At 40.1% G+C, this 16,446-nt stretch overlaps 2 protein-coding genes across 4 annotated transcripts; one reads left to right on the forward strand and one right to left on the reverse strand.

Moving 5' to 3' along the window:
- The first annotated feature begins 1,918 nt into the window (after nt 1–1,918).
- Rbp1 (RNA-binding protein 1) lies at nt 1,919–12,192 on the forward strand. 3 transcript variants are annotated; one of them, XM_065223784.1, is made up of 5 exons: nt 1,919–2,053; nt 2,432–2,674; nt 2,748–2,837; nt 8,198–9,441; nt 12,076–12,192. In XM_065223784.1, the coding sequence occupies exons 2-4, from the start codon at nt 2,466–2,468 to the stop codon at nt 8,730–8,732; spliced, it is 834 nt and encodes a 277-aa protein (XP_065079856.1). In that variant the 5' UTR covers nt 1,919–2,053; nt 2,432–2,465; the 3' UTR covers nt 8,733–9,441; nt 12,076–12,192. The 3 variants fall into 3 exon arrangements, with proteins under 3 accessions (XP_065079856.1, XP_065079857.1, XP_065079858.1); XM_065223785.1 differs by having other exon boundaries at nt 8,414–9,441; XM_065223786.1 differs by lacking the exon at nt 8,198–9,441 and having other exon boundaries at nt 1,962–2,053.
- A 522-nt stretch (nt 12,193–12,714) lies between these two features.
- On the reverse strand, nt 12,715–15,366 carry LOC135702744 (anaphase-promoting complex subunit 15). Its single transcript, XM_065223797.1, has 3 exons — nt 15,186–15,366; nt 14,645–14,738; nt 12,715–13,011 (listed from the first exon to the last, which is right to left on the reverse strand). Exons 1-3 carry the CDS (start codon nt 15,303–15,305, stop codon nt 12,860–12,862), a joined length of 366 nt encoding a protein of 121 aa, XP_065079869.1. The 5' UTR covers nt 15,306–15,366; the 3' UTR covers nt 12,715–12,859.
- Between the last annotated feature and the right edge of the window lie 1,080 nt (nt 15,367–16,446).

Here is a 16,446-nt window from a genome sequence, read left to right on the forward strand (position 1 = left end):
GGCGACTCTGTAGCTCTTTACTTCTATGGTAAAATCTAGAGTCGGTGTATAATGAGTCACGCCAAGAGAAAAACAGTTGAACTCGCATCACGGTTTTCGAAAGATTCCCTTTCTTTTAACTTGGCAACAGAGGACTTCTACATCAACTTCAAATGACTTCTAGCGAGAAAAAATAATAGCGGCTGTAGTAAATCGTTATATCAGTGATTTTGTCAAATTATCTTATCAAAAAATTGTAGAAATTCACATGATTGATGATTACCAAGCGTATCCCATGACAATTGAATGCTCACTGCGTGTTTACTATCATTTCTTCGATTATATTTTATATTTTATTGAAATACCTTTCGTGGACCTTTCATAGCATCGTAATGTTTGTTTACTTTGAACGATAGGTAGCTAGTTTGACAGTTCGATAAGTAGACTTGGCTTCACTCTTGGCGTGACTTATTATATACCGACTCTAGTAAACGTCAGACTGTGCGTGAAACATGGGGGACTTCGTACTATCAACAATCAATACGAAACTAACGATTTCCAATTGGCTCACTACTTGACTAGCCTATTGGTCCCAAGCAAATCGATTAACGTACTCCATTCTAGTAGGAATTCTAGTACTACGCAATGTTTGTTTTGATTCGCTATGAAAGTTTGACAGGTAAAATGAGGGGTTATTGGTTTTTCCTATGTTTCGCGGGGTGAATCGATTAGCTTGGGACCGAAGACCCTAATAAACGTGTACCATATACTGACGATATCTTAGATGGTGCTACCATATCTCATAAAATTGGGATGATATCCCGAATTGGTGGTTAGGCGCATCTTATGGTTATTGTTTATGCGGGGATACTACCAGAGCTGAGTTAAAAAGTTGAGCACATTTCTTCGGGACCTTCTGGTCTAAGAGTAACCTCTTAGTTACTTAATTATAGTTTATTTAATAATCTCTTGAAAGTTTGTTCCGAGTTTCCCATGGACATTTCTTCCACATCACCCGATAGGTTATTTTACGATTCCTCCTGGAATGTTATTTCGATTTCCCCCAGAAATCGCTTTCTTCCGGAATGTTTTTTCCGAACTTCTCCTATAAGGCTTCCGCCGGGAGAAGCTTCCGACTTTCTTCAGTAGTTTTTTTTTTTTCAATCTACCTCAGGAAGTTTCTTCCAGCATCTTTAGGTAGTTTCTTCCGTCTTCGCCAGGAAATTCATTTAAACTTCTACCGGAAGTATTTTTTTCCTTACTTTATTTAGGCTCTGAACCATTTGGCGATTTTTTTTTTTGATCTTTTGGTTAAAATTTGACAGATGGAAAAATATCGATGAACCCTGCTATCCGAGCATGGTTATTTCTGACAGACAAGAAGTTAAATTTTGACAATCGTGGGTCGAAAACCGGTCGATCGACAGCACGGGGATTTTCGAACATAAGAAATAACTTTCGAAATGTCACTTTTAACTACGAGTTAAATTTAACTCGGCAAATGGTTCACAGCCTTAAGAGATGTTTAGTCTTAGGCTAGTTCATCTCTTACTGGAAGTATTTATCGAATTCTCCCAGAAGTTTCTTTCGTCTTGCTCTGGAAGTTTCTCCATAGGTTTCGGTACATATAGAAAGGTACAATCACTTCATTTTTGAGTTCATATTTGTTCGAAAAAGAGATATAGGTTATGCTTAGTAGGATTTAAATTAGATTCAAAACCTTAGATAATGATTTTGTTTAAACCTTTGAAACCGATAAGCTTGAAAACAATCTGGCGACGCTGGCTCCCCTTGCCAATATAATTTTAGTTGTTATACATCGACGGCTAGCTGTCGCGCTAGTTTCATTTTCGCTGTGTTCCGCAAATCGCACAGCTCTAAAATCCATTTTCCCGAAAATAAACTAACAGTGCTACCAGTCGCATGAAACTGCCAGCAAAAGTTATCCATCATCTGCGAAAGTCGCACGCTCGCGAAGTAAGCTCAAGTGAAAAGCTGATAAAAATCGTAAATTTCCCTTCCAAATCGATTGGAAGTAGTGAATTTCTCCGGTCAAGAATCACTTCTATCCGAGGTAAGTGGAATTCGTTCGGGGAAGGTGAATGTGAGCGAGATTTTTCCGTGGGAATATTTTTCCTTTGTCGTGGGCTCTAATCGCAGTGGAAGAAAAGTGGTGCTATGCCCGAGCAGCCATTTTGAAATCGCGTTACGAGAATCTGCCAGTGCCAGTGGTGTTTCTCGGATCAATATTGTTCTCCGGGTCGTGGAAAGTCATTTTCTATTTATAAAGTTGTGCATTCGAAAAATGCATTTTCCGACTTTGCTGCCGCAGGGTAAATGAATATCACCCTCCCGGATGTTGCTGGATGACGACGTAGCAGCTAGTTTTAATTTGCACTTTGTTTGCCTGAGCAGCTCAAGGTTTTCATGTGAATTTTTATTTACTTTTCAGTTCGCGACGCAGTAGAAGACAAACATAAAATAGAATGGCACGTTACCGCGAGTGGGACCTTCAGTGCAAAGTCTACGTCGGCAATTTGGGATCGTCCGCTTCGAAGCATGAAATCGAAAGCGCCTTCGGAAAGTACGGCCCCCTGAGGAACGTCTGGGTGGCCCGCAACCCGCCGGGTTTCGCCTTTGTCGAGTTCGAGGACAAGCGCGATGCCGAAGATGCGGTGCGATCGCTTGATGGAACGTAAGTTTTGCTTGCTGTTTGTCTGCTGGGGATCAACCGATTGGGTACTCATGGAATGATTTGTCGCCAACAGGAGAGTTTGTGGAACCAGAATTCGAGTGGAGATGTCCTCCGGGCGTACGCGGCGTGATGACCGCAGACGGCCTGCCCGTCGATCGTACAGGTAATTTTGCTCGTTTAAAACTCGTTGGTTTTTATTTGTCATGACTCAAAATTTAGACACTCTCGAACAGAATATCTTGATTGATTAGTTTATGCCTTCCTACCTACAGTTTTTTTTACACCTGTCTGTCTTGTCTGTTTCTATCTTGTTATAAATAGAACGTGCCTCTCTCCCGACTGTGTCGATAAATGAAGACTTTTCTGAAACGAATTTAGGGGACTAGACCACTCATTACGAAACATTAGATAGTGGGTTCGACTCGGGTCGGAACGTTTGGAGGGAAATGCGAAGATAAGAATTTCCCTGTGGTCTAGCCACAGACTCAGACGATTAAGTACGATCTTCCAGGTAACGGGAACTTTTATAGGAAAGAGATTGGCTATTTCAACAGATTCGAAAAAGATGAGGAAATCTTCTATTTCGACAATTCTGTAAACTAAATACTTACGAGTTTTAGAAATAGCTAGGTACGCATCAGGGATCCTAAAAATACGGTTAGCAACACTTTAAACTTCTTTTGAAGTTTGCAAAATGAAGGAAATGGTGAAAAATTGCTTTCATTCGGAATATGCACAGGCCCAATACTAGGTATTTTGGCGACATTAGGAACATTAACCCTATAATATCACTGAAAGCATTACAGAAGGGCTCTAACAGACGTCATATAGTACACCAACAGCAGCCGTAGATAAGCTAAACCATGCCATCGCGATTGCCAACCTCTTGCGATGGCTTCGCTCATATCTCACTGATCGACAGCTGCCGGTCTAAAGTCACCTAGGACCGTGGAACTTTTTAATTGTCTTCATCTTCAATGACGTGAATGTAGTCATCAAAGGCTATCGTATGCAGATACTTGACTCACTTCGTCCAACGTCAGTTCGAAGCCTTCGCTAGCTGGTGCAATTTGAACCAGTAATCCTACACGGCGAATGAGAACGACCCAAATTTGAGTTTAGTCAACTCATAATCGCCAAAAGTGCAGGAACTCAGCGATGATTACTCTAATTTTTTCCCAGGATTTTTCAGGGAAAAATTCCCGAATTTGAGAAAAGTAAAGATTGGATTCACTCAGTCTATTGGTACTACTCCGAGACTGAATAAAATTTTCGTCAATTTCCTCATTTTCCTGCAGATTTTTTAGGTTCTCCACAGGAAACCATGAGACAAATTTACTCATCGCTGAGTTCCTGCACTTTTGGCGATTATGAGTGAACTAAACTCAAATTTGGGTCGTTCTCATTCGTCGTGTAGTGAACTGTCGGATCCCGGAAAAAGCCGTGAATTTCTATGGCAAATCGGGAAAAGATATACTTCGTCCTTAGGAGTATGCCAAAGAAGATTTGAGGAAAGTTTCATAGCAAATTTCAACGAAGTTTTGAGGTAAATTTCAAAGGAATACTATGGAGAATTTCTAGTTTGTTCCTGTAATCATCTTTAGAGAACTCAAAAAAGAGATCCTAGGGAATTCTGAGGACCATTCCAAGGAATTGACGTTTAAGGAAAAAGTTTCTTCTAAAACCTGAAAATTCTAGATAGAGCTGGAATTAGGGCGTAACAGCTTTTGTAAACAATGACTTCTCTCGGTGATTTCTCGAAAGCCATGGCTCTCATGGCTTTCCCTACCCTACCCCTTGGGTTTGTGTAGGCGTGCCTTGAATTCCTAGAAATCAACAAGAGAAGTCATTGTTTGCAAAGGCTGTTACGCCCTAATTCCAGCTCTATCTAGAATTTTCCGTTGAAGTCCTGGAAAAACAAGAGTAGACACCCTGACGAGCCTGTCAGGTCCCTGAACACTAAGTATCTCGGATCTCATTGGACATCTTTGAAGCTCTCTGATCCTCCCAAAGTCTGAATTTCACAGATCCTCTCTTAAGCGCTTTTAAGAACATCGAAGTTCACTGAACCTATTATCTGTAGTTCGTTGAACCTCTCAGAAGTTCAATGATCTCCAGAGAAGTTTAGAATTTTAGAAAGAAGAAGAATAACTGAAGAGTAGTGAATTTATGATATAGAGGAATTGGCTCTAATGTTGGCCTATGGATACAAGATTGGGCCCATCGCTTAAAATCTACTATTTATCAATTCTATCTAGATGAACGCGTCATTGGGACGGTACTAATGGATATTTTTGGTCGCTATTGAAAATTTAGTCGATTGCTGAATTTATGTATGGGCCCAAATTAGGGACACTTAGGCCGACATTACATACATTTCCCCAGAAAATTTAGGGATCTTCAGTAATGTACATGGTAGCTACTATAGAATTGTTCGGAGAACCTGAACAATTCTAGATAGAGCTGGAATTAGAGCGAATCAGCTTTTGTAAACAATGACTTCTCTCGATAATTTTTCGAAGGTCATGGCTCTCCCTGGCAAATCGACGTCACGATCGACTAGAGGAAGAGTTCCCCTACCCGATGGTGCAGTTAGTTTGTGTAACATTAATGCCTAGAAATCAACGTGAGAAGTCATTGTTTACAAAAGCTGTTACGACCTAATTCCAGCTCTATCTAGAATTCGAAGATGAATTTCTGGAAAATTCTGTGGAGAATTCCGGAGAACTTCGAGATTAGACCGTATTTGCTTTTGTAAACAAACACTTCATTTCACGATTTCTCGCGAATTAAAGCTCAATCTTAAAAACTAACAACCCAAACAAGTAGATGAATGGTTCTTCTATCATTTGGTATAGTTTGTTCACGAGATTTTCTTTTATTCACTAGAAATCAGCGATTGACATGTTTGTTTACAAAAGCATTTACGCCCAAATCTCAAAGTTCTCCGGATTTCCAAGTGTATTTTCATAAGAATTCTGAGGAGAAGTCCATGACAATTAAGAGTGGAATTTCAAGACATTTCAGAAGTTAATTGCAGGGAATTTTTGGGAGAATAATTAAAAATTCGAAGCAAATCTAATGATGCATGGTGTCTACTACCTGGAAAAACCTGGAAAACCGGGAATTTACAGGGAATTTTATTTTTTTCTGGAAAAACCTGGAATATTCAGGGAATTTTGGTTCCACTCAGGGAATTTTCCAATTATCACTTCATTCGTAATTCAAAAGAAGTTTTTCGTTCAGTTTCTCGAAAAGTTTCTTAAGGACACTGATCTTGACAAGCATCTGACGGCTATGACAACGTGTGCGAACGAGACAAGTTCAATCAGAGAGTTGTCACGCTCGTTCTTCGCTGATTTGTATGTGGAGGATCAAAATCGTCGTAAAAAGGAAACAGGCGAAAAAGAGGGACTTGCAACCGTCAAAAGGAAGCATGCGAAGCATGTATTGTATAAGAATAAGCATGCCAGACAGCAGCAGGTCTGAGACCCAACATAGAATTTTTTGGAGCTTCAGAGAGGGTCGGAGATCTACTGAGAAATTTTTTGAGCTTCAGGGTAGTTCGTAGATCTTGAGAACAGAACTACAAACAAATTAAAAGTTAGTAACAGAAATTCATAAAAACAAAATCACAAGAGAGGTCGTAGATCTTCAGATAAATGTTCAAAGAAATTTTCAAAACTTCAAGCAAGCAAAAATAATTTCAAATCAATTTGTTAAACTATAAGCGAAATTTTGCAAATCTTCAGGGAAATTCGCATAACTTCAGACAAGTCCAAGAATCAACAGTGAAATATAAAGTATTTCACAGAAGTTTGGAGATCCTCGAAACATTATTCAACATCAGAATTCGTAGATTTTCAGAACAAAGCTACAGAACTTTGAAAAAAATCACAGGACTTCTGAAAAAATCACAAGACGCAGAAATCACAGAAATGTTAATGGATCTTCAGTAAAATTTGCAGAACTTCAGGGAAGTTCGGCGATTTAAAAAAAAATATTTACACGATTTCAGGAAAATTTGTAGATCTTGAGAGAGACATTTAAAACTTCAAAAAAGCTCAAATATTTTCAGATAAATTTTGACAACTTTAGGTAATCTTCAAGGAAATTTTCAAATCTTCAAGGTAACCCTAGAGGAATTTACAAAACATCAGAGAAGTTTGCAGATTTACTGAGAAATTTATTGAGCCTCAAGTTTTTTTTTGTAGATCTTGGGAATAGAGCTACGGAGCTTAAGACAACTTTACAGAACTTTAAAGATATTTGCAGGAATTTGACAGAAAGTTTCACAGTTTCACACAAATGTGAGATTTTCAGAAAAATTCGTTAAATGTCACAAAAGCTCCTTAATTCCAAAAACAAATCGCAGCGAAGTACAAAAGTACAATATTTTGCAGAACTCCATGGAAGTCGGAAATAGAAGGATCTAAAGAACTTCAGAGAAGTCCGTAGACCTTAAGAGAAGTCTGTAGAACGTCAGAAAGTTCGTACATTTTAAGAAAAATTTGCAAAACTTCAGTAAAACTCGCAGATCTTCGGGAAAGTTCGCCGATCTTTAGATCAAGAATCCACAAAGAAATTTAAAGAACTTTAGAAAAGTTCGGAGATCTACTGTGAAATTTATTGAACTTCAGGGCAGTTCGAAGATCTTTAGTGCAGAAATACAGTACTTCAGAAAACTTTACAGAATTTCAGGATTCCAGATGGATAAATAGATAAAATAATAATGTGTATAATTTGTATGCACCTGGAATTTTTTTCATCCGACCTGGAAAAACCTGGAAAACTCAGGGAATTTGATTCCTTGGATTGAGTAGACACCCTGTGATGAATTTCACGACTTTGTTTGGAGAGTTGTATTCTGCAGATAATTTTAGGACTTTTATAAAGAAGATTACAAGGCAATATCAGAGAGAGGCTCAGTGAGTGTCTATGATCCATACTTTTCAATTGGACGGTTGTCTACTTAGGGGAGAATAGGTCTAACATCTCTTCAAAACTGTTTACGTATAGTTTATGAACAGTCCCTAAGCTCTATGAACAAAGGTCGAAAATGTGGCGCCAACGTTTCAAAGGAGCTAAAAATACAAATTTTGCCTGTCTGGAATGTTGCAGAAGTTCAAAGTTCTATTAATTTCCGTTGGATAATTTATACACTTTAAAAATTCTTGTATGTCTTTATGTTACCTGAGCTCACTTGACAGAAGCTAGATCCGTTGCCATACTATTTTTGAAAGATCGTACTGAAGACTGTATAGAAATCACCTTAACATCTCTTCAATGTAAATATGACCATTGCTCACACACTGACCCCACAGGACAGACTGCTTACTCAGAAATGTTTCTCAAACGTAATTTGTTTTGCTCCTATTTTACTTTTCAATCAAATTTCGTTAGCCCCCATTTCAATCTGTTCAGTTCTCTATAAATAAATAAAAAAAAAACCACCCAACCAAACCCAACACCAACTATGCGAGTGCGATTTATTTTAACCTCCGGTGATCAACCAAATTTCAGGGCAAGATCTTCTATGAAACTCTGCGTCAGCAACTTCCGCCACAGAACTTCATCTAACCAACCTTCTACTAGTAGTTCTACTGTCAAGACTAGCGCAAGCATCAAATCCACCACCAAAACCACCACCACCACAGCCATCACCACAACCAACCAAATCACCACCACCACCACCATCACCACCAAAGAAACCTCTTCAGCCTCTTCGATTTCTTCTAGACTTGTTCGCTCTCTCGTCGCGCAAGCTCTTCAAGTAGTCTCCCATCTACCAACCGTACAACTACCTCAACCGCAACCACCACCATCACTTCTACTACTACTACTACTGCTAGTGCTACTACCGCTACTACCACCACCACTACTACTACTACTGCAATCGCCAACGTCAGCACTTCAACAGCTGCTGCATCGTTCGACGACATCGCTGAACCTGCTGCTGCTGCTGCTGCTGCCGCTGAAATCAAGCATCTCCACTTGCTCTCAACCGCAGCAACAACAACAACAACGAATTTTGTTGAAATTTGTCCTTCCGACCTGAAGGGAAGGAGGGACCAATCCCCTTTCCAGGCGGGAATGAACTTTGCTTGAAGCACAGAACAAGCAATCAACATGCTGCACACACTGCAGCATGATAGTGTGCGTGAAGCGAAGTAGATCCAACGGTTGATATCTTCGCACCATCCAGCGCACATCGATCTTCCCCATATCTTCGGGGTGCCATCGACGATCTTCCGGGTTTCTTCTCCCCAACTGCCGACCACCATCTCTCCGTCCGAAACGAGCGCTACCACCTACAACTCTACTACAGCTACTCATCTCATCAGCCTTCCGAATTGCTCTTCCTACTACGACACCATCGCGACAACCCTTCTACTACTACTACCACCACCAACCACCAGCCACCACCTACTACTGCTTCTAGAATCGAAATGCATAGTGCGCCAAAACAAAACAAAAAACTGAAAAAAAGAACCGCTAACTGCAACCGACCGCGCGTCCTTTTCTTCGCCATAACCACATCAACATGTGTGCAATGTTAGCCTAGAAACAGAGCTGTAGATACAAAAAAAAAAAACAATAGAAATCCGTCGACCGCCTCATCGATCGTCAGGCATCGTCCCCGGTAGGCGCTCTTCGTCAGTTACCACCACAACCACCACCACCAAAATATAAATCAACACCACCAATCAACATCCTAGCTTTTTTCAAAAGAGTTATGCCACAGGCTGTCCATTTCCTTGGAAAAGGTAGGATGAATTCAAATTCCTGTATTTTCTTTTTTTCCTTTTTTTTGTGAACCAGTGCGATTTTTCAGCTAATACTTTTTTACTTTTTTTTTGTATTCTTCGTTCATTGCAATAATCTCTTTTTCTCTTAAAATCAGTGTTGGTAATAATCGAGTACCTCGCGGGGGTGTATGTGTATGTGTGTGTGTGTGTGTGTGTACGTGTACGTGTGTAGCTCATCCTCAATGTGACCCACGATCCTCACCGATTGTAATTGAAAGTTCCTCCTCCTTTCTTGGGTTTGGATGGGCACTCGTGGATTCGACAACGGTTGAGTACCTAAACAAGTCATTCAGAAAGAGAGAAGGATTAGTAATTTCCATTTAATTCCACTGCCTTAATTGCTTATCCTTGATAGATAGAGGTAAGAGAGGCATAGTGAACAGGTGGGGCATAGTGAGCATCCCATGCCCCAGCTTAGCATTCCGGCCGTTCGGAACAAATTGATTGGTGGTAGGATCAATATCATAATGATATTGAACCTACTATCAGTTGATTCGTTTCATGAAGCTGGAGATCCAGAGCCAAAGTACGAAATGCTCACTATGCCCCTCCTGCCCCTGCGCGTGTTTCGCCTGCATTGTGCAGACTTCTTAAGTGTTTCCGTCAAGGATAAGCAATTAAGTTAAGGTAGTGGATTTAAATACAAGCTGAACATTGCATTAGGTTCTAAGTAACATTGATCGATTCTATTCGTCGATTTTCTCTTTCGTTAATAACTTGATCACAAAACCGCGTCTTGATGTGTTCGTCGGATTAGATGCTAGATAAAAGCTTCTTTTATCGATCTGTGTGCTAAAAATACCTGGGAATGTATTTACATGGCCGTGGGGATGCAAAGAGAAAATCGACGAAGAGAATCTGTCAATGTTACTTCGGAGGCGAACCAGCCCAAGGCTGAAAACCTCCTTAATAAAGAAAACCTAACCTAACCAGCTTGGATGGAAATCACTAATCCTTCAGGTATTCCACAATAGACGTCCACATTAAGCAAGATTCAAGGTTATCCAGTTGCAGACAGTTCGGAATACATCTGAATAAGTTGGTTCATTTAGATTTTATTTCAATTCTAGTCAGTCTGAATGATGCACACTGAATTAAGTTTTCACGTTGTTTTTCATTGAAAACGCGTATAACTTTATTTTTCCAATAACGAATTTTATGCAATCGCTTAATAGGGGAAATGGATGTAATGTCGGCCTAAATGCCCCTAATTTGGGCCCATACATAAATTCAGCAATCGAGTAAATTTTCAATACCGATCAAAAATATCCATTAGTACCGTCCCAATGACGCGTTCATCTAGATAAAATTGATAAATAGCAGATTTTTAGCGATGAGCCCAATCTTAGATCCATAGGCCAACATTAGAGCCATTTCCCCTACTTAGTATATTTTAATTAGTGCAAATTGTTCCTTCTTCTGACAGTTGTTTATGTTATGTCAACGTGCCTCACCATTCTCGCAATAAGAATCCTTTTTACATCGCCTTCCAACCAGGTACAACCTATCCTTCTTCAAACCTGCTGATACCTGTATTCCCAAAAGAAAAGAATAATCCATGCTTTTTCCTAGAAGCTAGCATCCCATGGGGTCCTTTCCTACTAACGCCGCCCACCCCCCCTTGTCATCAGCCATCATCGATCACCATCTCGCAGCGCATACACCCAACTGTGCAGTGTTTTCGTACCGAAATATCAAGCTCTTCTCAAACCGACGATCAACGCTCTTCCATCATCCATGCATTGGCCGTTGACAATCATCGCCTAGCTGTAGCTAGTTGCCAAAATCAACTCGTCGAGCATCCTCGTTTCTAACCTTCAAACCAGCCAATTTAAGACACTATTTGCATCAACTATCCATCATCCCATCAAAATCAACACATCACACATCTGCCAACGACACACATCTCAATCTCCAAACCGAGACTCTCTTCTTCCTCCGCCCAACGACGACCAAGTGAGTGAAAGAGTGGACCTCGGCAGCGCTCGTCGTTCGTCATCTTTGTCCCGCCGCTTCAACATGCGTTTCAACGTTCGGCGGACACTAAGGCCGTTCACCAATATTCCGTTTCTGTGTACACCTCTGCCAATCAACCAACCAACCAATCAACCAACACACACAAACGATCACAGTTCTTCTTGTGTCAACTTGTGTACCATCAACTTGTATAACTGCAAGCTGCAATCTCCTTTCGGAGCATCTTCAGCCTACACACAAACACAAACACACCCAGACATGGTCAACTTTTTCTAACTCCCCTACCCGGAAGCGGGTTCCACCAACGACCCCTGGAACAACACCATCCATCACTGAACAATGACTTCCGTCGTTCGTGTGCGTTCAACTCTACCACCAAGCCATGCAAAAAAAAAAAATACGCTCATCCACTCATCCAAGGAAGTCCTCGTTTGGTACCCGAAATGGTTCCACCGCTTCCGTGCTGACAAACAACTACTACTGCTACGACCGCCACCACTTTTGAATGGCGCCGCGCAACACAGCAACAACCTCCTCACCGGCAAGCACCTTAACTACATCGTGTGCCCTCTGCTCTTTTTCTTCTCTCTTCCGCGATTGCGGTGCAAACAACAGATCCCGTTCGCCACGCCGTTCCCGAACACGCTCCCGCAGCATGAGCCGTGAACGCGACCGTGACCGTCGCAGCCGCAGTGGATCCCGTGATCGCCGTTAGACTCTAAAATAACAAAACAGAACATAACTAAGGGTGGATAGCATAGATGACGAGGAATTTTCACATGAAGTATAATTATATTTGCATAACTTTTAAACAGACTACACACACACACACATACATGGATAGATAGATACAAAACAAAAGTGACGAGAAAGAAAAAAAAAAGTTCAAATCATAACAAAAAGCAACAGAAACCCACAACCCACAATTCTATTGATCAATAGATGTCAATCCTTTCTTTTCTCGCGGAAGTTCAATTTAGGAACAGAGTAAGTTCACCTTTTATTGTAAGTGTAATTACATAACACATTATTTAGTAGTTTGTAAGGTCGAAACATCCCCCCCCCCCCCTCCCCCTACTTTGAGTTCAGTGTAGAGGAGCAGGAGATCTTCAGTGAAGGAATGCAAAATTTTGAATTCGTAACTTAACATACAATTTTAAAATCCGAGAACTGAGGAAGGCATTTTCAAGACCCTGTCGACGTGGGGGAAATCTTGGTTGGAATTTTCTCGATAGGAGAGCGCAGAAGAATCCCTTTACTAAGGAAACGTAAATGTATTTTTAGTAATTTTTTCAAGTTACATATTACAAATAAAGTGAGATATAATAACGTGTATTAGAAGTATTTTTTTTTATCACAACGAAAGAAACTTCCATGGAATGGATGATGGTACACAGGATTACAGGGTATCGTTCGGTTGTATTTCATCATCCGTGTTGTTGTAGGCCGTTTCCATTACCAGGCGGTCGTTGGCCCGGGCTGCATTGTTGATCTCATCCATGTCTTCGTCGTCCTCATCCGAGTTGTCAGAATCGTCACTTTCGTCGTTGGCTGAAATTGATTGTGGACCAGTAGGAGAAAGAGTTTGAAATTGATGCAGTCCGATGGTTTAGATTTCCAGGAGAATCTTAGCTTAGAATAAATTTAGAGTAGAACGCCAAAATTGATCATAGAATGAAACGTAGATATCCAGAACAGCATTGAGACTAACATGGGGAACACATTTTGAGTTTAATGACCAACCGTTCTCCACCCTACCTAATCATTACTACACTCTAAAAAATCTTCACGTCCGATTTACGTAAAATATCACGTACCTGATCTGTATTCAGAAAATCTCAAATGTTACGTGATGTTAGTAACTTTGATCTGCATTGTATGTCAGGTCCACTAAAAATGTTCGTGAAATCGACCGCATATTCACGTAAACAGATTTCGTGTATTTGTGTTTGTGTGTTTGGGACTTCGATATTTCTGCAAAACGGGATTTACGTGATTTTCAGGTACGCAAACAAAATCAATATGGCGTCACTGAGCGTGGTGGAAGAACACTTCAAAGATTCAAAATTTTCCAGCAGCTTCCTGCAAATATTGAACGGTAATTTGATTCTTTTACATTAATTGATTTATGATTATATGCCGCATTTTTGTAGTTTTATATTTTCAGACGGTGGCATCAGCATTTTGAGTCTGCGAACCTCGCTGCAAACAGTTGTTACAATTTTGTCAGAAATAAAAAAAACTCATACACGTTAATTTTATGAGTAGATATAAGCATTAATTTCAACACGTGGATTTTATATCTGCCCGATAAAGTTGCATAATATTGACTGCTTTTATATAAACGTTCCATTATTATCATTCAAAATTCACGTACAAATTACGTGAAAAGCATTTTAAACAAAACGGAATGTTACGTAAAAGTTACCAGTTGTCCAGTAGTTTTCACCCCGATTTCACGTAAGCAGTCTGTGAAAATCAGGTCTTATTTACCTGACTAATCACGTAGATAATCGAAGCTGGATTTTGATCGGCTATGTGTAATTCCGGTAAAAGTTACGTGAAAAATAGGGTGGACGAAAACCACCTATGTTTTCACGTAAATCGGACGTGATGATTTTTCAGAGTGTATAGTACCTATTCAAAGAACTTCCAACATATCTACTCAACTCATGATTGAAAGAAAGAAAATTCTAGATAGAGCTGGAATTAGGGCGTAACAGGTTTTGTAAACAATTATTTCTCTCGATTATTTCTAGAAAGCCAAGGCTCGTTCACTCAAATCAACGTCACTATCGGGTAGGGGAAGTTTTCCCTTTCCCGTTGGTTATGTTGGATTGCGTGAGCGTGCCTTGAATTTCGAGAAATCATCGAGAGAAGTCATTGTTTACAAAAGCTGTTACGCCCTGATTCCAGCTCTATCAAGAATTGGTTGTAAGCGAATCTCGACCCGAACGACAGAGAGTCACGACGCGCAGAATATGGAGGCTTTTAATTCACGTCCTTCTTAACTAGAGTAATTCACAACCTAGTTGATCAGATTTTTAAGTTATCGGTCTGTAGAATAATAAATAAATATTTTTTTTCCAATGTTTGCTTGAAAATGATTTTCATCAAAATGGTAGATGCGATAATTTTCCGCTAGTAAATCAAAGCATTTCACGGAAAGCAGCTTCACACTTACCATCTTCGTCTTCCGAATCCATATTGTCCGTGTGCTCGTTAACATTCTTTCCAATCGGTACTAAATCCGCTCCGATTTGACCGATCCGATTGAGCTAGAAAGGGCCAATCCTTCATCATAGATCTAGACTACATAAAGCTGCAATGAGGGCGTAACAACTTTTGTAAACAATGACTGCTGGGAATTCAAGACACGGCACGACAAAATTATGGTCATAAAAAAAAATCAGTATCATTGAAACACCCGCCAAACGGGCACCGGGCCTTATGCCTTGTTCGGACTGACGCGGTTGTTTCAACGATATTGTTTTTTTGACGTAGACTACGTCTTATGGGAACGCATAGTTTTTCTTCCAGACACCGTGACGGCCACGCAAGCGAACATAACCATCGGGTAGGGAACTCTTTCTCCTTGTTGGTTTGCCAGGGCGTGTCTCGACGTTCTATAAATCATCACTTACAAAAGTTGTTAAGCCCTTATTCCAGCTATATTTAGAAGATACGAAACTCCTGACATCCAGACGGAGGAATCTATAGCTTACCCACTCCTGGTTCTCCGTTTCCATTGCGTTCACTTCGGCATCCTCGTCGCAGCATTCGTCCGCCGCAAACCACAAGTTGTTGGCAATGGCCGGCCTTAGTGATGGGAAAAACGGAAGCATGTCGGTGCCCGACAGCGATTCTTCATAAGATCCGGTCGAAAAATTTGCGAACCAACGCCACTGAATGTATATAAACATAAACAAATTATTCGCTGGCAAGATGACTGGTTGACTGCCTGAGTGCTGTCAGTAATTTGACAGCACATTTAGTGATTTCATGGGGGATAGGAATGTAGTTGCACGGTAACCACAAAACACTCAATATTCACCACTCCCAACTACACAGCAAAAAAAGTTGTTGAATATTACATCGCAACTGCTGCAACCAGCCCTAATAAAAATTGTATGGTTAATTTGCTTAACGACGTGTTCTGGGTATCATCCAAACCATTTATGGAATAGTTCAATGATTTGGGTTATCGTTCGTTTATGGTTATTTTTTATTAGGTAGGTCAATCCATCGGTTGTGTAATTCAGTGCTAACATTTGAAAACGGCGCAAAAGCCATTTGTAAACCAATGGTTTGTGGGCCCTTTACTTGCTACCCGAAGAACGCCCACGCAAAACAACAGCATCGTCAGGAAGGGGAAAATTTCCCCTACCCGATGTTGCTGTTGTGTCGCGTGGGTGTACTTCAAGTAGTGAGTAAAGGGCCCACAAACCATTTGTTTACAAATGGCTTTTGTGCCGTTTTCAAATGTTAGCACTGATATAACGTTGTACGATGTACATCGATTTTGCGAACAAAATTATATCCATTGATATAATATTGTATCTTTTTTTTTTTAAACTCTTTATTTGTTCCAAATTCAAAATAAATTACATCTCATTTTTAACCTAGGTGCTCCAGTTACTGAAGTAACGTACCAGCCTAATTGTTATGATATATATCCAAGTGTTTTTACATTGTTCATGTCTTGGCAATTAAGTATTTTAAACAGGTTTTTTAACCTGCATGTCAGTATAACAATTGATATCTTAAAACTAAAAACTAAAACTAAATCTTATCTAAGTATAAAGGGAATTAATCGTTGCAATTGAGGATTGCAACGATTTTTGCCTGAAATTATTCATTATTTTGTTGGACATTTGTTCTAAAGTCTCAACATTCGAAATTCTATGTACCTCGGTAGTACTGTACCAGGGAGGCAACTTCAAAATCATTTTCAGAACTTTGTTCTGAATCCTTTGAAGTGCTTTT

Source organism: Ochlerotatus camptorhynchus, unplaced genomic scaffold, assembly GCF_037179485.1.
Source record: "Ochlerotatus camptorhynchus isolate MF236.1 unplaced genomic scaffold, CSIRO-AGI_Acam_v1.1 ptg000196l, whole genome shotgun sequence".
Lineage (NCBI taxonomy): Eukaryota > Metazoa > Arthropoda > Insecta > Diptera > Culicidae > Ochlerotatus > Ochlerotatus camptorhynchus.

Bases quoted from the DNA above. Each gene is read 5' to 3' on its own strand.
- Rbp1 (XM_065223784.1), top strand. From the start codon at position 2,466: ATGGCACGTTACCGCGAGTGGGACCTTCAGTGCAAAGTCTACGTCGGC. The intron at 2,675-2,747 runs GTAAGTTTTGCT...TGTCGCCAACAG, and splicing joins GTGCGATCGCTTGATGGAAC to GAGAGTTTGTGGAACCAGAA. The intron at 2,838-8,197 runs GTAATTTTGCTC...ACCAAATTTCAG, and splicing joins CCTGCCCGTCGATCGTACAG to GGCAAGATCTTCTATGAAAC.
- LOC135702744 (XM_065223797.1), bottom strand. From the start codon at position 15,305: ATGCTTCCGTTTTTCCCATCACTAAGGCCGGCCATTGCCAACAACTTG. The intron at 14,739-15,185 runs GTAAGCTATAGA...GGCCCTTTCTAG, and splicing joins AAACGGAGAACCAGGAGTGG to CTCAATCGGATCGGTCAAAT. The intron at 13,012-14,644 runs GTAAGTGTGAAG...AATCAATTTCAG, and splicing joins GGATTCGGAAGACGAAGATG to CCAACGACGAAAGTGACGAT.